Consider the following 25,199-nt stretch of genomic DNA (forward strand, 5'->3'; position numbering starts at 1 on the left):
AAAAGACTGATAGTAATTATATAACATACAGTACAATGCAATTGACCCTGTGGTTATGGGAGAGTGACCCCTGCATAGGGTTCTGTGAAGTTTCTGTCCTCTGGGAGTCAAAGTGTACAGGTATATTGTGACTTAGTTCCCCTCTCCAGGGGTCTTGGAAAACAGAGTGACCGCTTTCTTTCCCTTTTTTTTTTTCTCCTTTTTTTTTTTCCTCCCTATGGTGCAGGGTTGTGAGAAGATGGACAGTCACTGGGAGAGGGAACACTTTAAATAGTTGTTTTCCCAGGGTCCGTAGTAAAGTGACCTGTTAGGCTCAGGCGTAGGGCCAGTAAAGGCCTCCAGTAAGGGTCTGACCCCCAAAGGCCAGGCAGATATCGGAGTGGACACCTCTGTGAGAAGTAAGAAAAGGCCCAATTCAAATATTCAGAAGGAGTGTCAGGCAGGCCCAGGCTAGTGCTTCAAAAGTGTGGTAATATAGCCAGTAGCAACGGCCAAGTAATGGCGTGGGCAAAGGAGGTTCATGTGGGGGAGCAGGTGTGGAAATCTTACCCGGTATAGCGGGAGTTCACTGCTAGCATGGAATCTTTCCCAGCGTGGCCGAAAGTCACCCGCACCCGCAATCCCTTCCAAGGTGAAAGGACTCTCCCAGGTGAGTGAGCCGGTGTCTTGAGCAGTCGGTCGGTTATTGGCCGGCAGCGGCAAGGAACGTGGTCAGTTGTTCAGCAGACCATTAAAGCAGATATCCTGAGTCTGGGGTGTCAGTCGTCGGGTGATGTACGCGTGATACTTGATCTCACCTTGTACTTTATGCTGCTCCTAGCCAGGAGGATGGTGAGCCACGTGGGCCCAAGATGGCGTCGGCCGTGGCTGTGGCGCAGTTCCTCACAGCAGATCCGCGCAGTCCAAAACTGCCGGGGACAGGGAGCGGGAGCCGGGTTGACCTCCGCAAGTGCCTCAGTAAGTAGCCGTCTGGTGGAAATGCCTCCTTTCTTCCGGATGGTAGAATAGGGGTCTTCGGTGGAGGAGCTGGAATCACTCCTGTGAAAAAGTACAGAGGGCAATCACCTGCGAGCAACCCCTCTGCTCCGGGCAGCGAGACCTGCCTAGGATTTTTTCTTGGGGCTCCGGGGAGGCTGTGGAGTATGTGAAGGGCAAGATTAGCCAAGTTTGAGCTACCAAATACAGCTTTTTGGGCAAATAGAAGCCCGTTGATGCGGAGCTCTGCTGTTCTGCTGCCTATCCCGGAGCCCGCCAACCGGAAGTTCCCTATTGGTTATTTTTAGAGCGCCAACAGATTCTGCAGCGCTATAAACAAAGGGGGAGTACAACAAAACAATTATAGGGATCAAATGGGTAGAGGGCCCTTCCAAGAGTTGCACTGTTGTAGTCGGCTTTTAAGAAGGTGATCTACAAACAGCTAGACTCTTAGACTTACATGCTATGGAGGAGTGTAACTGGTATAAAGGCATGGCAGTTATATTCTAGATATCCGTTTACTATAGGGATGCACTGAAATTTCAGCCGCAGAAACGTTTTGGCCGAAAATTGCATTTTTGATTATTTTGTTTTTCATTTGTTATTGGCTGTGCATCCTGGATTTTTGGGTTCGGTTTCGGTCCAGAATTTCCAATTCGGTGAATCATTAGTTACTATACATTGCCAATATGGTTGGCAATGTTGAGTGTTGCCTTATCCGGCATTGCCAACCAATGGTGTGTATAGTAAATGCCTCTCGGTGATGACGCTATGTCATGAGTTTTTAAGATTTTGACAAGCTTGCTCAACATATCGGTGGATCCCTTAGAACATTTCCCCACTTTGTAGCACTTTTGATCATCAGTGTCTAAGTCACAAGCCTTTCCACAGGTGTTGCAGAGACTTGTCTTTTGCCTCTTCCTGTTGATTCGTCAATATACTTCTATTCCAGATCCTCTGCTGTTATGTTTCAGCACTAGTTTTGGCTTCCAAATGGTTTCCTCCAGTAGCATGGTGCCTAATGGTAAGTACTATATATTATTATTTTTTTTGGCACATTATAAGCCTTTTAGATTATTGTTATATATACTTTTTATGCATGTATATGACCTTGGGACAGTTATATATTTTTTAGGTAATTCCCCCTTTGAAAACTTTTTTTTATGTATTTGTAATTATGCTTTATGTTTTCACCCTCTGTTTTTTTTTTTTTTTGCACATCTGTATATTTTTTGGACGCACATTGACATACTGTATGTTGGTTTTTGGCCCTTCACACATTGGCGTGATAGTAATTAGTAAAAAAGGAAAAAATAGAGTGGCGCTCTTGGCAGAGCTTGAATAATAAATATATGGGTATTCAAATATATTAGAGGTATACAGTATATCAGTGAACTCTTAATTAGGAATATGTGCAAGCTATGCAATTATGGAATAAATAAGCAAAAAATAATAATAATAAAGAAAAAAATAGAAAAATAATAATAAAGAAAAAAATAGAAAAATAATCTAAAAAAATACCAAGAACAATATTTGGTATAAAATAGAATAACTAAACTAACTAAAATAGCATGACAGTGCAAAGTGTTCAATAAGAGAATTGCAAATGTGTAAATATTAAATTCAATTTTATATAATACAACTAAAAAACTAAAAAAAAAAAAGATATGATGATATTACTAAATAGTTCAAAATTAATATATCCAAAAATCAAGATGTGGCCACATCGCTAAACACTTCTAATCTTAAAATATAAAAGAACGTACTCTATATGGGCTAAGAGAATAAAATCAATGTGTGTCCCTAAGAACAGCTATATAAATATACCAATGTAAAATCTATTCAATAGATACTATTTATCAAAATGTTGTACAGTTCTGGCACAATTCTTTTTGTATAAAAAACGGCTTCTGTATGTGTTTGGATATATCTATATATATATATATATATATATATATATATATATATATATATATATACAAATACAAAATTTGTTTTTTTTGTTTTTTTAGCACACCTTACAAAAAGTTTAAATCCACATCTGGGAGTGCTGCCAATATGACCCAGTAATTACACAAACAAAGAGGTATCAGTGCACATCCATTTTCCAAAGCACAACATATTTTTTACTGCTGCAAAAAATTGCCTGCAAATACATCAAGAGACAACTATTCTTTTTTTAAATAATATTGGGAACTTAGTCACACAATATGGCCATATTCTGCTTAGCCAGTCACCACTTTCAAGGTGCCCCAATTCGACTGGTCCTACTCTACAGTCCTTTTTGCCACAGAGGGTTGAAACATTCCTGCTTTTACTCTTCATAATAGAATGAGACTCCCTGGCTTTTTATTCACAACTCTATAACACTGTTATGAGCACACCTGAACTAGTGTGGGGTGCTTAAACCAATGGGAGATGGTCAGTCTCCCTAGTAATGTTAAATACAAATACAAAATTAGTTTTTTTAGCACACCTTACAAAAGTTTAAATCCACATCTGGGAGTGCTGCCAATATGACCCAGTAATTATACAAACAAAGAGGTATCGGCGCACATCCATTTTCCAAAGCACAACATATTTTTTACTGCTGCAAAAAATTGCCTGCAAATACATCAAGAGACAACTATTCTTTTTTTAAATAATATTGGGAACTTAGTCACACAATATGGCCATATTCTGCTTAGCCAGTCACCACTTTCAAGGTGCCCCAATTCGACTGGTCCTACGCTACAGTCCTTTTTGCCACAGAGGGCTGAAACATTCCTGCTTTTACTCTTCATAATAGAATGAGACTCCCTTTGAGAACCAAATTAGGAGACTGACCATCTCCCATTGGTTTAAGCACCCCACCCAAGTTCAGGTGTGCTCATAACAGTGTTATAGAGTTGTGAATAAAAAGCCAGGATGTCTCATTCTATTATGAAGAGTAAAAGCAGGAATGTTTCAGCCCTCTGTGGCAAAAAGGACTGTAGAGTAGGACCAGTCGAATTGGGGCACCTTGAAAGTGGTGACTGGCTAAGCAGAATATGGCCATATTGTGTGACTAAGTTCCCAATATTATTTAAAAAAAGAATAGTTGTCTCTTGATGTATTTGCAGGCAATTTTTTGCAGCAGTAAAAAATATGTTGTGCTTTGGAAAATGGATGTGCGCTGATACCTCTTTGTTTGTATATATATATATATATATATATATATATATATATATATATATATATATATATATATATATATATATATATATATATATATATATATATGTTAATCGTTATCCAACTTTGGTAGTTTATCAGTCTTTCCAGATCACTTATAGAAAAGGCAAAGAAGTGTCCTTTTTTAGGGTGTTTGTAACCACTATTAGCAAAGGCAGAGATATATCCTTTCCAAGTTCCTATTGTAACTTGTGTAGTAATGCTTTTATAAATTCTCCAAAAGTGCTACGAGCACCATAGTCTTTGTACTGACCGGTCAGTGAAATGTTGTAAGGTTCTTTATCAAATCTCTTACCGGACCTCTTGACGGATGTGTCTACATCTAGGACAGACTTGTATGCTGCGATCTTATCACGCTGAGTTCTCCGTGACTTCTAAGCGTGTGTGCAGCGTCTTCACTGCCAGCGTGTGTTTCTCTGGTCACCTGACCTGATCCTCCAATTAGGAAGTCGGTAAGGCGCTCCAAATTCAAACCACGGAAGTGTAGTGATGAAATTGCTTATTCAGCATCCATACAATTTACAGTTCTTTGTACTCCTGGAAGACAAGTCCCTCTGCTACGCGTTTTGGCAATAGATGCCTTTATCAAGACTTGTCATAGGAAAAAAGCTCCTTTTTATAGTGATCCTTTGTACCGCCTCTATTAACCCTTTGAGGCATGATCTCAACAAACTTTATTGTTCTTGTGAACTTCATAGTGTATTCTCTCATTTTAACGTTATGTTGAAAGCATATAAGTGTATCTCTGTACTACTTGAATGCAAGCATAAATCTAAATAAAGCATATTAATTTCTACATTATCACATTGTTTTTTGTTCTTATTGCACTGTCAGTTTTAAAAAAAAAAAATGAAAATTAAAAATAAATAGATCATATATAAAGTATCTAAAATCGTAAAAAATATATAGAAAAGTAATTCAGCAAAACATCTTGGAAGGCTTTTTTTAGACAAATATAATTCTAAGAAATTTGAAATATTTAAGAAAGTATATATTTGGAAATATTATATCCCTTAATATATATGGAAATCATAACGTGATTGTATAGATATTTGTAAAGTGATTATTTCTACATTTTGCTGCTATTTGTTGTCTTTTGGTATGTAATCTAAACAAAGAGTGGAATTATTTATCCACTCTATATTAAATGAACATATTAGTCGCTGTATCGATCATAAAAAAGGCATTCTTATTAGTTAAAAGGATTGAGATCTAGTTCTGCATTTAATCCTCCTGGGGTTAGGGTAGCACAATTAAAAATAAGTTCTGCCTCTGTTAGTAAAAGTTGTTGCGTTAGATTTCCCCCTTTCTTAAGTTTCACCTTCTTAACACCCCAAAATAATAGACCATCGGTCCTTTGTCCATGAAAGTCTTTAAAGTGTTTAGAGAGTAGGTGATCTTCATATCCCCATTCTATATTGAGTAAATGTTGTCTGATCCTATCCCTTACTGGCCTGCACGTTTGCCCTAAATATTGTTTTTTGCACAGGCATTGTATGATGTAAACTACATTGGCGTGAAGTTTTGGCAAACTTTTTCCTTTATATGACGTTCTCTTCCTTTCATAAGTGCACTATCTAGATTCCAGGTTGGGTGTCAACGCATCTCTGCTTTAATGATTTTTTAATTTGTAATTTGAGTTTCTTTCATAGGGGTAAGTGTTTCCCTTTCTTCAAGAGCTCTTTTAATGTGGATATTACCATTTTGCTGTATGCTTGTTTATTTCTGCATTTAATTTTTGTATTCGTTCCCTTCAGTTATGGAGCCTTTGGACTCCTTATAAGCTGGGTCATCTGAACACTTTCCTACCAGTATCAGATGTTTGTAATGTAAACCAGCTGAGGTTAAGGTTTCTGTTTATGAATTGTCTAAATCCTCAGACAATCCAGCGTCTTCCTCTAGTTATGTTTCAGAGACATCCTCTTCTGTTTAAAGTTGAATATATTCATTCACTTTTAAAGAGATTGTGTTTACTTTAGAGGTGAAGGATCGGATCTGAAAGTAGCTGAGGTTAAGTCTGTTTAGACTTAATTTATGTTTATATGGGGGGGGGGGGGGTTCCTGTCCCTGATGCTGTCTCTGAGATAGTTTTTAAGAATGGGCTAAGTCAGGCAAACTTTTAATCTTTCATCAAGGTTTAAGAAAATGTATCCTTTGCCAACTTCTAATATTGAACTTTGGGAAACCATTCCTAAAGTTGATGGGGTCTTTTCTTCCTTTGGTTAAATGTACTTTTATTCCTTAGGAAGATAGTTCTTCCTTTTTTGACCCTTTATATTGGAAGTTAGAATCGTTCCATAGGAGGGTTGTTTTCAGTAAGCAGGTTATATTTTTAGGCCAGCAGTTTTTATTGCTAGTGTGACTGTTGCTTTTTCCATTTTATTAAATAGTATTTTAAGCAGTTTTCTGATGATTCTGCTTGTGAGGTTTTTTGAACCATTTAAAATTGCTCAAATGTTTGATTTTATTTCTAAGAATATGTCTTTCAGGGATTCTATTGTCTCTACTGTAACTGGAGGCTAGAAAGCTTTTCTTTCTCAGAACAGGAGCCAAAGGGCTATTCTGGAGCTTCTAATTGTTTTCACTCTCTTCTTCAGAACAGGGAACAGAAGTCTGTTTTCTCCTCTCAGAAACAAGGCTCTTTTGGATCTGTCTGGGAGCCTAGTTCGATCTGGAACAAGTCCAAGCAGTCAAACAATTACTCCCTTTTCCAATGCTGCATAAAGGCATGGACCCCAATCCATAATTTTTATTGGAGGGCAGATTGCCCCTTTTTTAGAAGGCTTGGTTTTCTGTTTAGGACTCCTGGGTTTGAACTATATTTTCTCAGGGTTATCGACTAGGTTCAGAATCTTATAGGAAGGTTATTTTGTCCTCTGTTTCTAGAATTCTTGTGAAGGCTTGGGCCTTTTCTGGATCTAGTATCTATGGAAGTGATTGTTTTTATTCCTCTGTTGGAACAGGGGATAGGATTTTATTCAAATCTCTTTATTCTTCTCAAGAGGGAAAAATCTTTTAGACCAGATTTGTGGAACAAGTTTGTCAGAGTTCCTTTTTTCAAAATGGAAACTATTTGGACCATTCTGCCTTCAGTTAAGGTCAATTTATGTCTACATTTAAAGATGCTTTCCATGTTTGCAATTCTGGGAACATTATTTATTTTTATGGTTTGCCTTTCTATATAAGCACTTTCAGTTTGTTGCTCTACCAGAATATTTATTAGAGTTCTGGGAACCCTTTTGTCTGTGATAAGTACTCAGGGTATTGCAGTGTTTCCTTACCTGGTGAATTTTTTTGTTCTGTTTTTTTTTTCCATTTAGCAGAGTCTGTCACTTACAGACTGTTGTTTCTTTAACTATATGGTTGGAAAATTAATTTTCCACATAGTTCTCTGGTTTCTCAGAGAATTGATGTTTTTGTCAGAAGACTGATAGATACAGTTTCCATGAATCTTTCTTTGATAGTTCTAAGAAGGTTGAAGCTAGTGTTAGCTTGTATTTCTTTTCTCTCAGTTGCCCTTTTGTATGGAGATATTTGGTCTCATGTTTGCTGCATTAAATGTTTTTTCCATTTGCTCGTTTTTACTTGAAATCTCTTTAGCACTGTATGCTTCAACAGTGGTGCAGGAGTCTTACTCAGCTGTTTTAAAAGGATTTATCTATAGCACAGGAAAAATTAGTTCCTGCCTGGGTGGCTGTATCATCAGCTTATGTCATATATGCAAACTCATACCTATGCCTTTAACTCTGAGGCTCCTTCCAGTACACCTATTCCTATTTAACCACCCCTCTCTCAACCACACCTTGCTTGAAATATTGCAAAGGACTCAAATGCTAAGCTTGAAATTGTCTCCTGTCATTCTGGATATTGGATTATGTTCCTATTGTGACTCGCATTCTCTTATTCAAATGCAACCTAGCATCAAGCTCTGTTCGCCTTACCTTACCGCTGCTATCAGGTCTCTCCTAAACATCATTCGACCTCTGAAACATCCGTGTCGTCAGCACCGTCGGAGCAGCTGCTCTATCTTCAGACGGAACTCAGAGGCTGCACCTCTCCTCAACGCTTCCATACGGATCTCAGTCTGTTTGCAGTGTATGCTGCTAGTGGATTCCAGTCTTCCGTATTGTCCTTTGACCTTTTCACACTGGAGAGCTTGCTGCCACCTTCACGCTTCTCTGAAATCTATACATAGATAATTTTTCTCAATAGAGGTACCGTATGCTGTATGCTAAAGCCTACTCTTACTACTGTACTTGCAGGTACCCCTTTTATTTGGGACTCTGAGTATTTAGTCTCATCTACACACAGACTATAGAGGGATTCAGTGGTTCTCTGTGTCTCCAGTTCATCAAGTAAGAGCTGAATTTCCGCTACTTATATGTTATATGCATAAATTCTAATTGATAATAATGCTATTTAAGTAATACTCAATACAGATCATTCTGCTTATTCTCTGGTCTGTAAATTACTTTTAGAAACATTTACCATCTTTACATTTATTAACTTGGGATTTTGTGTAACATTCTTACCGAAGATAAGAGACATTGTAACAATCTTAGTGATCAGCTAAAGATACTAAATAGAAGACTATCTATTTAAGTCTTGCAGCTTATTATGCAGGGGTTTCTTTTGCTTGTTCTATTTGGACTGTGATCTGTTCAGATGCAAGTTTTTTTTCATGTTGGGGGACCTTCTGGGGGGCTCTGAAGGCACATGGGGTTTGGTTTCCTCGGAAGGCAAGATTGACAATTAATGTTATGTACTCCGTAGTCCTTCACAGTTGGCCTTTGTTGAAGAGAGTGCTATCTCCCTATTCACTCAGACAATATCTCAGTAGTGGCCTACTTCAACTATCAATGGGGAACTCGTAGTTCCTTAGCTATCAAGGAAGTGTGGAAAGTGAGGTGTGGTAGCCAAGCGCTAAGATATTCCCTTGTGCTGAGTACAAATAAAGGGTCTAACCAACCCCCAAAAGGAAAGAACAGGTAATAATGGAATATGTACAGCGCCAGTAAAGGCTAAGGGATAAATATAAACACTAAAAACGAAATATACCTGCTAAGGCTGAGCAAGAATTTATTACAATTCAACAGTATTGGTACCAATAGATAAAATGAGTAAAAAACAGTTATTAAAACAGTTGTTAAAAACAATGGTAATAACTGCCATTGAGTGGCAAATGTGGAAAAAGGGTGGTATACCCAAGGCAAAAAAAAAAAAAAAAAAAAAAGAGGAAATCCAGTGAAAAAACAAAAATTAAAATAAAAAACCAGATACAAAAATGATGTTCAACAAAAGATAAAAAAGAACAAAAAAGAACAAAAAGAGTATTGTAATCCAAAAAAACAGTAAATTAAAAGGAAATCACATGAAGGAACCTGGAATCCTGAGGGGAAGAGTTCCCAGGCGAATCCTAACAACGGTCAGCTCTTAGTCCAATGTCCTAGAGATGTCCCTGTAAAAAAAGGAGTACCATAGCGTAACAAGTCCTCAGAGTGGGTAAAATACTTGGAATAATGCTTACCAACAGGTCTACGCGTTTCGGCCCCAAAATAAGGCCTTTATCAAGACTTCTTTTTTGGTTTTTTTTATCTTTTGTTGAACATCATTTTTGTATCTGGTTTTTTATTTTAATTTTTGTTTTTTCACTGGATTTCCTCTTTTTTTTTTTTTTTGCCTTGGGTATACCACCCTTTTTCCACATTTGCCACTCAATGGCAGTTATTCACATGTGATTTATTGTTATTATTTTTTTGCACTGCAGTGTCATTGGGACTTTTTAATATATTATATCTATTGTGATTTTTTGCATTTTTGATGTGAATCGTTTTTTCCTTATCTTTTATACACATAGTGATCACAATTACTCTCACTTATGTTGCACAACATTTGCACTATCATGTTGCACATTTAAGTCGCATACATTTTTATGTTGCTTACACAATTTGTTTATTTGTGTATCCACAAGCAAATGTGGATTTCACCATTTTAGTTTTCCACCCCTTGGATCCAATTGCTATTTGCACTTTGTGAGTGTATCAGCACAACACTCCACCTTACCATTGTTTTTAACAACTGTTTTAATAACTGTTTTTTACTCATTTTATCTATTGGTACCAATACTGTTGAATTGTAATAAATTCTTGCTCAGCCTTAGCAGGTATATTTCGTTTTTAGTGTTTATATTTATCCCTTAGCCTTTACTGGCGCTGTACATATTCCATTATTACCTATCAAGGAAGTGTTTCAAATTATTTCCTGGGCAGAAGCCAATTGTTGCCTGATCTCTGCAGTTCATGTTCCAGGAGTGAAGAACTGGGAAGCAGTTTTTCTCAGTTGTCAGTCACTGCATCCATATTTTCTATCCGATTGTGGATCTTTGAGGGCTCCCAGAGATAGATCTTATGTTTTTTGTAGATTGAATAATAAACTTCTCAGATTCTATGTGAGGTCTAGGGACCATCAGAGGAGTTAGTGGTTACTTTTGTATTTTGTTTTCATCTGGCTTTAGTTTTTCCTCCTCTAGTTCTTTCATAGATCAGTATAGGTTTATACTATGGTCTCATTGTTCTCCAGTAGTGTCCCAGGGTGATGTCCCACAAAGAGAATTTCTGTACTCCTAGTAGGTCCCTGATACGGCACATATCAAATGAGATGTGAAATAACAAAGTCACAGAGTCCCATAGAAACCCATAAGTCAGCGAGTAAAATAAATAAATTAAAAAAAGCATCACCAACTAGCAAACAGCTATTCAAAGGCTTCAGCCGGCAAAAACAAACAGCTGACCGTATGTGATGCATAGACGGTGGGAGTGGCCTAACACGTTTCTTAGGAGGCTTCCTACTTCATCAGAGGCTACCCACAGAAGATTAATACCGTCTATATAAAGGCAAAGGGTAGTGTCTACTGTCATCCAGCTCCTCCTATCTGTACTTAGAACAAACTAAACATATCTGATGTGGAGGTGATTTAAAGAAAAAAACAGTAAATAACGCTAATAGGCACAAAAATTAACATAAAAAAATATATAAAACCATTCATTTTGGACAATAACCACAAAACACCTCAAGCATTAAAATATTGTCTATGCAATTATAGATCATAGAAAAGATGCACAAAACACAATTCAATTCATTTGGGATAGTATACAGTTAAAAGGTACACTTTAGTTAAAATGGAAATATATATATATATATATATATATATATATATATATATATAAATGGATTAAATTATTAAAGATAGTTTCTAAAATAATATTCTACAGCTGAGATGCCCAAGTCATGTGGTATAGCTGTATACAATGATGAAACATCTAGTGTAATCCACATATAGTTATCATTCTATTGACACTTGGAAAGTTGATTAATAACACCTGTGCTATCTCTAATATACGACTGTAGACAAGGGACCATGGGTTTTAATATGGTATCAACGTATTGAGACAGTTTCTTAGTCAGGGACCCTATTCCCAAAACTATCGGGCGCCCTGGAGGATCAACTAATTGTTTGTGTATTTTCGGCAGGTGGTAGAACACTGCAATTCTAGGTTCCACCACCTGTAAAAAACAAATTCCGATTTGTCCAGTATCCCCTGACTTTTTGCCAGAGCAATCAAAGAATCATGCAGAACTTTAAAGGGACAGTCAACACCAGAATTTTTGTTGTTTAAAAAGATAGATAATCCCTTAATTACCAATTCCCCAGTTTGCATAACCAACACAGTTATAATTATACACGTTTTACCTCTGTAATTACCTTGTATCTTAGCCTCAGCATACTGCCCCCTTATTTCAGTTCTTTTGACAGACTTGTAGTTTAGCCAATCAGAGCTGTCTCCATGGTAAATTCAAGTGCATGAGCTCAATGTTATCTATATGAAACACATGAACTAATGCTCTCTAGTGGTGATAAACTGCATTTAGATTAGAGGCGGCCTTCAAGGTCTAAGAAATTAGCATATGAACCTTCTAGGTTTAGGTTTCAACTAAGAATACCAAGAGAACAAAGCAAAATTGGTGATAAAAGTAAATTGGAATGTTGTTTAAAATTACATACCCAATCTGAATCTTGACAGGTTTTTTTTTTTAATTGACTGTCCCTTTAAACACTTTTGTTGGATTCGTTTTTAGTTTTCTATAAGTATGTTTATCCCCCAGTAGCAGATAGGCTTCCTTAATGTCACCATAACTGTTTCTCTATGATGTTATTTGTATCTGTATATGAGGGTTTTTTAATTGCAATTTAATCATTCATTGCTTTTAATACACTTTTGGTATTTAACATATAATGGCCTCTATTTATCAAGCTGTCAACCGCAAATACGCTGGAATTCCGCAGCGTATTTGTGGTGAGCCTGATTCGCCTTATTTATCAAACCCTACAGACCGGCAAAAGTAGAATTTAGTGACGTAACATGCGATCCGCCGGACTCAGTCTGACACAGATCGATGCTTACATTACTACAGATGTTCCGAACGCAAGTTCGGCACAATCTGACTACTTTTGGAAGTTATCAAATTCCTACCAGGTACGCTCGGCACTTTTCCGGCCCAGCGTACCTGGTTTTCAATCCGCCGCCCTGGAGGTGGCAGATGCCATAGGAATCAATGGAAGTTGGAAAGCAGCGAAAGCTTATGTTCGCTGCTGCCCGATATCCCATTGATTCCTATGGTAAATGTCTGCACTTAACACCCTAACATGTACCCCGAGTCTAAACACCCCTAATCTGCCCCCCCTACACCGCCACAACTAAAGTGTTTAACCCCTAAACCGCTGCTCCCGGAGCCCGCCGTCACCTACATTATACATATTACCCCTAATCTGCCCCCCTATACCGCCGCAACTCTAATAAATGTATTAAACCCTAAACCGTCGCTCCCGGAGCCCACCGCAACTCTAATAAAGTGTTTAACCCCTAATCTGCCGCCCCCTACACCGCCACCTACATTATATTTATTAACCCCTACACCGCCACCACCTACCTACATTTATTAACCCCTAATCTGCCGCCCCCCACGTCGCAGACACTATATTAAATTTATTAACCCCTAAACCTAAGTCTAACCCTAACCCTAACACCCACTAACGTAAATATAATTTAAATAAAATTACTATCATTAAATAAATTATTCCTATTTAAAACTAAATACTTACCTATAAAGTAAACCCTAAGATAGCTACAATATAACTAATAGTTACATTGTATCTATCTTAGGGTTTATTTTTATTTTACAGGCAACTTTGTATTTATTTTAACTAGGTACAATAGTTATTAAATAGTTATTAACTATTTAATAACTTCCTAGTTAAAATAAATACAAATATACCTGTAAAATAAAACCTAACCTAAGTTACAATTACACCTAACACTACACTATAATTAAATAAATTCCCTAAACTAAATACAATAAAATACAATTAAAAACAATTATCTAAAGTACAAAAACAAACAAACACTAAATTACAGAAAATAATAAAATAATTACAATTTTTTTAAACTAATTACACCTAATCTAATCCCCCTAATAAAATAAAAAAGCCCCCCAAAATAATAAAAATCCCTACCCTATACTAAATTACGAATAGCCCTTAAAAGGGCATTTTGCGGGACATTGCCCCAAAGTAATCAGCTCTATTACCTGTAAAAAAAAGTACAATACCCCCCCAACATTAAAACCCACCACCCACACACCCAACCCTACTCTAAAACCCACCCAATCCCCCCTTAATAAAAAACTAACACTAACCCCTTGAAGATCACCCTACCTTGAGACGTCTTCACCCAGCCGGGCCGAAGTCCTCCACGAAGCCGGGCGAAGTGGTCCTCCAGACGGGCAGAAGTCTTCATCGAAGCTGGCCAGAAGAGGTCCTCCAGATGGGCAGAATATCTTCATCCATCCGGCGCGGAGCAGCTCCATCTTCAAGACATCCGACGCGGAGCATCCTCTTCATCCGGAGTCTTATTGAGCAATGACGGCCCTTTAAGTGACGTCATCCAAGATGTCGTCCCTTTAATTCCGATTGGCTAATAGAATTCTATCAGCCAATCGGAATTAAGGTTGGAAAAATCCTATTGGCTAATGCAATCAGCCAATTGAATTGAGCTTGCATTCTATTGGCTGTTCCAATCAGCCTATAGAATGCAAGCTCAATCCTATTAGCTGATTGGATCAGCCAATAGGATTGAACTTCAATCCTATTGGCTGATTGCATCAGCCAATAGGATTTTTCCTACCTTAATTCCGATTGGCTGATAGAATTCTATCAGCCAATCGGAATTCAAGGGACGCCATCTTGGATGACGTCACTTAAAGGGCCGGTCATTGTTCAAGAAGACTCCGGATGAAGAGGATGCTCCGCGTCGGATGTCTTGACAATATAAAATAGACAATATTTTAACGCTTGAGGTGTTTTGTGGTTGTCCAAAATTAAGGGTTTTATATATTTTTTGATGTTAAAGGGACATGAAACCCAATTTTTTTTCTTTCATGATTTAGAAAGATCATGCAATATTAAACAATTTTCTAATTTACTATTACTATTTACCCTGCTCATATTATTTTGTTCTTATTTTTTTTCCTGCCTCTTTTGCATGGCTATACATGAGTTGCCAGTGAGGTGGGAGGGGTTTAATAGAACTCTTGGGGTCTGGGAATCTTTACCTCCTCCTAGTGGCAGGGAAGAGTATTTCCCAAGAGTAATAGATTGTGGATTCTCACCACCATGAAAGAAATTAATTTATCTGATAAGCATAAATTATGTTTGTTTGGGGTTTTTTCTCTTGTTAAGTGTATCCAGTCCACGGATCATCCATTACTTATGGGATATTAACTCCTCCCCAACAGGAAGTGCAAGAGGATTCACCCAGCAGAGCTGCTATATAGCTCCTCCCCTAACTGCCATTACCAGTCATTCTCTTGCACCCAACGAATAGATAGGATGTGTGAGAGGACTGTGGTGATTATACTTAGTTTCATACCTTCAATCAAAAGTTTGTTATTTTATAATAGCACCGGAGTGTGTTATTCCTTCTCTGGTAGAATTTGAAGAAGAATCTACCTGAGTTTTTCTATGATTTTAGCCGGAGTAGTTAAGATCATATTGCTGTTTCTCGGCCATCTGAGGAGAGGTAAACTTCAGATCAGGGGACAGCGGGCAGATTAATCTGCAAAGAGGTATGTAGCAGCTTATTATTTTCTGACAATGGAATTGATGAGAAAATTCTGCCATACCGATATAATGTAAACTCAGCCTTAAATGCAGTAGCAGCAACTGGTATCAGGCTGTCATGTATGTATATTTTACACTTCAGTATTCTGGGGAATGGCACTTCACTGGAATTATACTGTATGCATAAAACTTTAGCCTAATTTGCAGGGACTAGCAACAGGCTTTTTAATAACACTCAATTTATTAATGTTAAACGTTTTTTGCTGGCATGTAAAATCGTTTAATTTTCTGAGGTACTGGGTGAAAAAATGTTTTGGGCACTATTTTTTTCCACTTGGCAGTCGTTTTATTTAATTTATGACAGTTTACTGATCTCTCTCACTGTTATGTGTGAGGGGGAGGGACCTTTTTTGGTGCTTTTGCTACGCATCAAAAAATTCAGTCAGAAGTTTATTGTCTTCCCTGCATGATCCGGTTCATCTCTACAGAACTCAGGGGTCTTCAAAACTTGTTTTGAGGGAGGTAATCACTCACAGCAGAGCTGTGAGATTGTAGTTGACTGTGATAAAAAAAACGTTTATTTCTGTATTTTTTTTCTGCTATCAGGGTTAGTTATCCTTTGCTAATGGGAGCAATCCTTTGCTAAAATTGTGTTTTTTACAAAGATTTGATGTTATAACTTTTCAGTTTATTAATTTTCAACTGTCATAACTTTTTCTGTGCTTCTTATAGGCACAGTACGTTTTCATATTATAGTAAATTACTTGAAAAGTATTTCCAAGTTGCTAGTTTATTTGCTAGTGTGTTAAACATGTCTGATTCAGAGGAAGATATCTGTGCTATATGTGCTAAAGCCAAAGTGGAGCCCAATAGAAATTTATGTACTAACTGTATTGATGCTACTTTAAATAAAAGTCAATCTGTACAAATTGAACATATTTCACCAAACAACGAGGGGAGAGTTATGCCGACTAACTCGCCTCACGTGTCAGTACCTGCATCTCCCGCTCGGGAGGTGCGTGATATTGTAGCGCCGAGTACATCTGGGCGGCCATTACAAATCACATTACAGGATATGGCTACTGTTATGACTGAAGTTTTGGCTAAATTACCAGAACTAAGAGGTAAGCGTGATCACTCTGGGGTGAGAACAGAGTGCGCTGATAATATTAGGGCCATGTCAGACACTGCGTCACAATTTGCAGAACATGAGGACGGAGAGCTTCATTCTGCGGGTGACGGTTCTGATCCAAACAAACTGGATTCAGATATTTCAAATTTTAAATTTAAGCTGGAAAACCTCCGTGTATTACTAGGGGAGGTGTTAGCGGCTCTGAATGATTGTAACACAGTTGCAATACCAGAGAAAATGTGTAGGTTGGATAAATATTTTGCGGTACCCGGCGAGTACTGACGTTTTTCCTATACCTAAGAGACTTACTGAAATTGTTACTAAGGAGTGGGATAGACCCGGTGTGCCGTTCTCACCCCCTCCGATATTTAGAAAGATGTTTCCAATAGACGCCACCACACGGGACTTATGGCAAACGGTCCCTAAGGTGGAGGGAGCAGTTTCTACTTTAGCTAAGCGTGCCACTATCCCGGTGGAGGATAGCTGTGCCTTTTCAGATCCAATGGATAAAAAGTTAGAGGGTTACCTTAAGAAAATGTTTGTTCAACAAGGTTTTATATTGCAACCTCTTGCATGCATTGCGCCTGTCACGGCTGCAGCAGCATTTTGGTTTGAGTCTCTGGAAGAGACACTTGAATCAGCTCCATTAGATGAGATTACACACAAGCTTAAAGCCCTTAAGTTAGCTAACTCATTTATTTCAGATGCCGTAGTACATTTAACTAAACTTACGGCTAAGAATTCCGGATTCGCCATTCAGGCACGCAGAGCACTGTGGCTAAAATCCTGGTCAGCTGACGTTACTTCTAAATCTAAATTGCTTAATATACCTTTCAAAGGGCAGACCTTATTCGGGCCCGGGTTGAAAGAAATTATCGCTGACATTACAGGAGGTAAAGGCCATGCCCTGCCTCAAGACAGAGCCAAACCTAAGGCTAGACAGTCTAATTTTCGTTCCTTTCGTAATTTCAAAGCAGGAGCAGCATCAACTTCCTCTGCACCAAAACAGGAAGGAGCTGTTGCTCGCTACAGACAAGGCTGGAGACCTAACCAGTCCTGGAACAAGGGCAAGCAGGCCAGGAAACCTGCTGCTGCCCCTAAGACAGCATGAATCGAGGGCCCCCGATCCGGGAACGGATCTAGTGGGGGGCAGACTTTCTCTCTTCGCCCAGGCTTGGGCAAGAGATGTCCAGGATCCCTGGGCGTTAGAGATCATATCTCAGGGATACCTTCTAGACTTCAAATTCTCTCCCCCAAGAGGGAGATTTCATCTGTCAAGGTTGTCAACAAACCAAATAAAGAAAGAGGCGTTTCTACGCTGCGTACAAGATCTTTTATTAATGGGAGTGATCCATCCGGTTCCGCGGTCGGAACAAGGACAAGGGTTTTACTCAAATCTGTTTGTGGTTCCCAAAAAAGAGGGAACTTTCAGGCCAATCTTGGATTTAAAGATCCTAAACAAATTCCTAAGAATTCCATCGTTCAAAATGGAAACTATTCGGACAATTTTACCCATGATCCAAAAGGGTCAGTACATGACCACAGTGGATTTAAAGGATGCTTACCTTCACATACCGATTCACAAAGATCATTACCGGTATCTAAGGTTTGCCTTTCTAGACAGGCATTACCAGTTTGTAGCTCTTCCATTCGGATTGGCTACGGCTCCGAGAATCTTCACAAAGGTTCTGTGTGCTCTTCTGGCGGTACTAAGACCGCGAGGAATTGCGGTAGCTCCGTACCTAGACGACATTCTGATACAAGCTTCAAGCTTTCAAACTGCCAAGTCTCATACAGAGTTAGTACTGGCATTTCTAAGGTCGCATGGATGGAAGGTGAACGAAAAGAAGAGTTCTCTCTTTCCACTCACAAGAGTTCCCTTCTTGGGGACTCTTATAGATTCTGTAGAAATGAAGATTTACCTGACAGAAGACAGGTTAACAAAGCTTCAAAATGCATGCCGTGTCCTTCATTCCATTCAACACCCGTCAGTAGCTCAATGCATGGAGGTGATCGGCTTAATGGTAGCAGCAATGGACATAGTACCCTTTGCACGTCTACATCTCAGACCGCTGCAATTGTGCATGCTAAGTCAGTGGAATGGGGATTACTCAGACTTGTCCCCTACTCTGAATCTGGATCAAGAGACCAGAAATTCTCTTCTATGGTGGCTTTCTCGGCCACATCTGTCCAGGGGATGCCATTCAGCAGGCCGGACTGGACAATTGTAACAACAGACGCCAGCCTACTAGGTTGGGGCGCTGTCTGGAATTCTCTGAAGGCTCAGGGACAATGGAATCAGGAGGAGAGTCTCCTACCAATAAACATTCTGGAATTGAGAGCAGTTCTCAATGCCCTTCTGGCTTGGCCCCAGTTAACAACTCGGGGGTTCATCAGGTTTCAGTCGGACAACATCACGACTGTAGCTTACATCAACCATCAGGGAGGGACAAGAAGCTCCCTAGCAATGATGGAAGTATCAAAGATAATTCGCTGGGCAGAGTCTCATTCTTGCCACCTGTCAACAATCCACATCCCGGGAGTGGAGAACTGGGAGGCGGATTTCTTAAGTCGTCAGACTTTTCATCCGGGGGAGTGGGAACTTCATCCGGAGGTCTTTGCCCAAATACTTCGACGTTGGGGCAAACCAGAGATAGATCTCATGGCGTCTCGACAGAACGCCAAGCTTCCTCGTTACGGGTCCAGATCCAGGGATCCGGGAGCGGTTCTGATAGATGCTTTGACAGCACCTTGGACCTTCGGGATGGCTTATGTGTTTCCACCCTTCCCGATGCTTCCTCGATTGATTGCCAGAATCAAACAGGAGAGAGCATCAGTGATTCTAATAGCGCCTGCATGGCCACGCAGGACTTGGTATGCAGATCTAGTGGACATGTCATCCTGTCCACCTTGGTCGCTACCTCTGAAACAGGACCTTCTGATCCAGGGTCCCTTCAAACATCAAAATCTAATTTCTCTGAAGCTGACTGCTTGGAAATTGAACGCTTGATTTTATCAAAACGTGGTTTTTCTGAGTCAGTTATTGATACCTTAATACAGGCTAGGAAGCCTGTTACCAGAAAGATTTACCATAAGATATGGCGCAAATACTTATATTGGTGCGAATCCAAGAGTTACTCATGGAGTAAGGTTAGGATTCCGAGGATATTGTCTTTTCTACAAGAAGGTTTAGAAAAGGGTTTATCCGCTAGTTCCTTAAAGGGACAGATTTCAGCTCTGTCCATTCTTTTACACAAACGTCTGTCAGAAGTTCCGGACGTTCAAGCTTTTTGTCAGGCTTTAGCTAGGATCAAGCCTGTGTTTAAAACTGTTGCTCCACCATGGAGTTTGAACTTAGTTCTTAATGTTTTACAGGGGGTTCCGTTTGAACCCCTTCATTCCATTGATATCAAGTTGTTATCTTGGAAAGTTCTGTTTTTAATGGCGATTTCCTCGGCTCGAAGAGTCTCTGAGTTATCTGCCTTACATTGTGATTCTCCTTATCTGATTTTTCATTCAGACAAGGTAGTTCTGCGTACTAAACCTGGGTTCCTACCTAAGGTGGTCACTAACAGGAATATCAATCAAGAGATTGTGGTTACATCTTTGTGTCCTAATCCTTCTTCGAAAAAGGAACGTCTGCTACACAATCTAGATGTAGTCCGTGCCCTGAAATTTTATCTACAGGCAACTAAGGATTTTCGACAAACGTCTTCCCTGTTTGTCGTTTATTCTGGTCAGAGGAGAGGTCAAAAAGCTTCGGCTACCTCTCTCTCCTTTTGGCTTCGTAGCATAATACGGTTAGCCTATGAGACTGCTGGACAGCAGCCTCCTGAAAGAATTACAGCACATTCTACTAGAGCTGTGGCTTCCACTTGGGCCTTTAAGAATGAGGCTTCTGTTGAACAGATTTGCAAGGCTGCAACTTGGTCTTCTCTTCATACTTTTTCCAAATTTTACAAATTTGACACTTTTGCTTCTTCGGAGGCTGTTTTTGGGAGAAAGGTTCTTCAGGCAGTGGTTCCTTCCGTATAAAGAGCCTGCCTGTCCCTCCCGTCATCCGTGTACTTTAGCTTTGGTATTGGTATCCCATAAGTAATGGATGATCCGTGGACTGGATACACTTAACAAGAGAAAACATAATTTATGCTTACCTGATAAATTTATTTCTCTTGTAGTGTATCCAGTCCACGGCCCGCCCTGTCACTTTAAGGCAGGTAATTTTTCCATTAAACTACAGTCACCACTGTACCCTATGGTTTTCCTTTCTCTGCATGTTTTCGGTCGAATGACTGGTAATGGCAGTTAGGGGAGGAGCTATATAGCAGCTCTGCTGGGTGAATCCTCTTGCACTTCCTGTTGGGGAGGAGTTAATATCCCATAAGTAATGGATGATCCGTGGACTGGATACACTACAAGAGAAATAAATTTATCAGGTAAGCATAAATTATGTTTTTTATTGAAAAAAAGTTTTTTAGGGCATGCTTTACAGAAATCAACCATCTAGTGTAAATGTTCAATTTATTAGTACAACTATAATATGTAATGTAAGTAAATGTTTTTTAACTCTTTACATTAAATTAAAATAGTAATGTGATTAATAAAAATTTTAACATAATCGCACATTTTTTTTCAATAAGGATGCATATCTATATATCTATGACAGTCTGCATCCAGTGACTACATTGTTTTAGGAAGTTTCCCTTTGATTGCAGACTGTGAAATCACACATTAGCACATTAGACAGAAGCAGGAGGTGGCCTTTTTTTTTTTAAATAAAAATCCAATGTATTTGTTCTATAGTATGTTGCTGTTTTGGAAAATAAAAAATCCAATGTATTTGTTCTTTAGTATGTTACTACTAGTTTTCAGTATGAGAAAAAACTCTTACTGTTCTCTAAAAACAGCGTGAGAAAGATGTCTGAAGGATTTATTTGTTTTATTCATTATGGGCCAGATTACAAGTGGAACGGAAATGTTTACGCAGCGAACAATATTGGGTTTGGCATTTGTTTGCATGCAGGTTAAATTGCACTGGTATTACAAGTTGAATGTAAACACGATCGCTTGAGCGCAATTCAAGTTAAAGCTTGTTGGGTTAACTTGTCCTCAGAGCTATGGTTAACTGTTTCACAAAACACATTAAAAATAAATTACATAGTACACTTACACTAATAATAACACCATCTAATAAAAATTATTTAAAAAAATCATTGCATAAAAAAGTTATAAGGGCTCAAAAATATGAGGTCTCAGGTGATAGATAAAAAAGGCAGGCAAAGGGCTTTACCATTGAGATACATGTTTAAAGATGTATATGTATGTACAGTGCCCTCCACTGATATTGGCACCCTTGGTAAATATGAGCAAAGAAGGATGTTAAAAATAGTAAACTTTTTGTGTGCGTCGGGTTGCACTGGTAAATATGAGCAAAGAAGGCTGTGAAAATCCATACTCTGCTCTCATAGATATCAAACAATTGCAAACGCAACACAGATTTATAAAAATAAAAGGGTGCCACAGTTATTGGCACCCCTATAAATTCATATGAGAAAAATATTTTTGAAGTACATTCCCATTGCTATTTTAAATTTTTTAGTACTTCTGGGTGACTAGGAACAGGAAATTGTTTAACCATGACTTCCAGTTTCACATGGGATATAAATATGAGTTAATACACAGGCCAAATTCAATTAGTCATTCATGACAATGGGTAAGAGCATGGAATATAGCTGTGATTTGGGGCAAAAGATTGTTGAGCTTTACAAAATAGGAAGTGGCTATAAGAGAATAGTAAAAGCATCGAAGATGCCCATTTCCACCATGAGGGCAATAATTAGGAAGTTCCAGTCAACTGGAAATGTTGGTTCAACTCACTATGAAGAGGATGGTTGAGTGGCCAAAATATCTCCAAGTATCATAGCTGTAGAATTGCAGAAGTTATTTGCATCTTGGGGTCAGAAAGTCTCCAAAACTACAATCCAACGTCACCAACATCAACACACGTTGTTTGAAAGGGTTTCAAGAAACAAGCCTTTACTCGCATCCAAAAATAAACTCAAGTGTCTTCAGTTTGCCAGACATTAGAACTTCAACTGGGATCAGGTTCGATGGTCAGATGAAACCAAAATAGAGCTTTTTGGCAATAAACACCAGAGGTTGGTTGGGCACACACCGAGAGGTAGCCATATGGAAAAAAACCTCATGCCCATGGTAAAATATTCTGGTGGCTCTTTAATTTGGGACTGCTTTTCTGCCAGAGGGCCTGGACATTTTGTTAGGATATATGGCATCATGGATTCTAATCAACAGATATTAAATGAAAACCTGACTGCCTCTGCCAGAAAGCTTAAAATGGTTTACTGACCACAAAATCAAGGTCCTTCCATGGCCATCCCAGTCCCCTGACTTGAACCCCATAGAAAACCTATGGGGTGAACTGAAGAGCGGAGTCCACCAGCGTTGGCCTCAAAATTTAAAGGATCTAGGAAGATTATGTATGGAGGAATGGTTTCAGATTCTTTGCTTTGTATTCTCCAACCTCCTCAGGCATTATAGGAAAAGACTCCGAGCAGTTATCTTTGCAAAGAGAGGTAGCACAAAGTATTGAGTAAAAGGATGCCAATAGTTGTGCCACACAAATATTTAACAAATTATATATATTTTTGGATAAACCTTTGTTTTGTTTGCCATTGTTCCATGAGAGCAGAGTATTTTTGTGTATTGTTTTTTTAACAAAACATGAAAAGGTTAAACAATAAAGACAAATTTTCACAGTCTTCTTTGCTCATATTTACCAGCGCAACCTGGCGCAAGCAAAAAGTTTACTTTAAGCACTCTAGCGAAAGCGATAAATAGCACTCCACTCGTAATCTGGCCCTAAATCTTTTATTCCGTTTCTACTGACATCTTCATGTGCAATAATGCATTTTCTACTTTCTAGATTATACAGGCATAAGTATACATGCTTGCAATAGCATTTTGTTATTGGATTAATATTTTGCCTGTTTTAAATGTAGGAGCGGGAAAAGAGGAAGCACGAGAGGATTCTGAGTGATGAATTAGTTTCTGCTGTAAGATATTTGAATCAGTTTCTACCTCCAGAGCACTGTATTCTTTATATCGCATGGGATATGGCCAAATATACAAAAAGGTAAAGTGATCATTTCTGTCTATTTTACATAACATGTCTGTTTATTTGGTTAGATACCTGCTAATTCTAGCCAGTTAGTAAATTGTTGCAATAGCTGATTGACATATGATTGACAACAATTTTTGTAGTACTTTGTTGAGGCATAGATGAATTCTGTGTTTCTTAACAGCCGTTAGGTAAGCTCTGTGAAAGAAATCACAAAACAAGGGCGCCTCCTAGGGCTAGATTTATGAAAGCCCTACGGCTGCAAGTTCTCTCAAGAACTTGCTCGCCGTGATTTATCAAGCAGCGGTCACCAGACCGCCGCTTCCCTATCCTCTTCGCCACCTCTAAGGTGGCGAAATTCAATCTCCTCGGTCTAGTCAGCCCGAGGAGATTGACAGCTCCTGCCCGCGCTTGATTGGCTGTGCGCGGGCAGAGGGCGTGATTGCATGCAAGTGCAAAATTGCGCTTGTGTGCAATGGCGAATACCTGCGGGTAATTTCGCCCTGCCACAGCCCTGTCCGCCTCAGCTTTATTAAATCTAGCCCTTGTGTGATATTGTTTTGACACTATACTTGGTGTAAATGTGGAATAGCGTACTCACAAGTAAAGCAGCACCCAAGTGTGCTTAGTGGGGCAGACTGGGAGATTTCAGTGTTCCAGCTTACTGTTCCAGCGTGAGAACCGTGTTCCCAATTGTTTTCCAATGCAGGAAAAAAGCTCATACTCTCAAAGTGAATTAAAACTTCAATTTAATAAAATACACATAAAAACAGGGGGGTCTAATATTGACCCTATGTGTGTAAAAAAACAGAAAGCAACGCATTTCTCATATCTGTCTGTTTCCTCAGGCTTCTGTTGACTATATGAGAGTACTTTTAAACAACTAACAACCAATTACTAACAATCAAGAGAAACACACCTCTCACATAGGTCATAACAGACGTTAGCTGTACTAGTTGAGTTGCGGGGTTGAAGGTTTTAGGTACAGTAGGGCGTAAAAGGTAATACCACACCATTGGACTTAGTGAATGGATCTAATAGTATTAATATTCATGTGTAAGGTAAGTGCTGTAGTATAGACTATTAGAGGGAAGACAATTTGATCAGTTTTGTATATGGTGAATTTTGAGTGGAAGTGTAACATACAGGTGCAGGTGGTAAAAAGTTAGTGACACACAATAGATGCTCAGAAGTAATTTAGAAGAGTACATGTAGATTTGTATATGGATTATTGTAGTGTTTGTATGTAGTAGTGTAAACACCAGTGAAATAAATGCAAATGTGAAGAGATTGTCAGATTCCATAAGTATTCCCCCATCTGTACTTCAGTTACACAAACTCTTTATTTTAATTATGTTATGGGTGTATGATGTAATCATGTACAGCAAAATATCGACTAACTCCAGTCCAAGGTCACTGAGTCAACTGCATACTTATTTTTATTCCATGTGAAATATCAGTAAGTTAGATGGGTGCCACCAGAATGTTATTAACTTAATTGTGTGATAAAAAATGTATTGCTGTTTCAATTGTTATATTGTAGAATCATTTGATACTATTATGTT

The 25,199-nt window shown here is 38.7% G+C and overlaps 1 protein-coding gene across 1 annotated transcript in view; it reads left to right on the forward strand.

The window, feature by feature from the left end:
* FIG4 (FIG4 phosphoinositide 5-phosphatase) overlaps positions 1–25,199 on the forward strand; it is a 1,077,570-nt gene that overhangs the window by 486,552 nt on the left and 565,819 nt on the right. The window contains exon 12 of the mRNA XM_053710848.1: positions 23,516–23,649. Within this exon, the coding sequence (XP_053566823.1) occupies positions 23,516–23,649 (134 nt within the window). The remainder of the gene's footprint in view (positions 1–23,515; positions 23,650–25,199) is intronic.

This window comes from Bombina bombina, chromosome 4, assembly GCF_027579735.1.
Source record: "Bombina bombina isolate aBomBom1 chromosome 4, aBomBom1.pri, whole genome shotgun sequence".
NCBI lineage: Eukaryota > Metazoa > Chordata > Amphibia > Anura > Bombinatoridae > Bombina > Bombina bombina.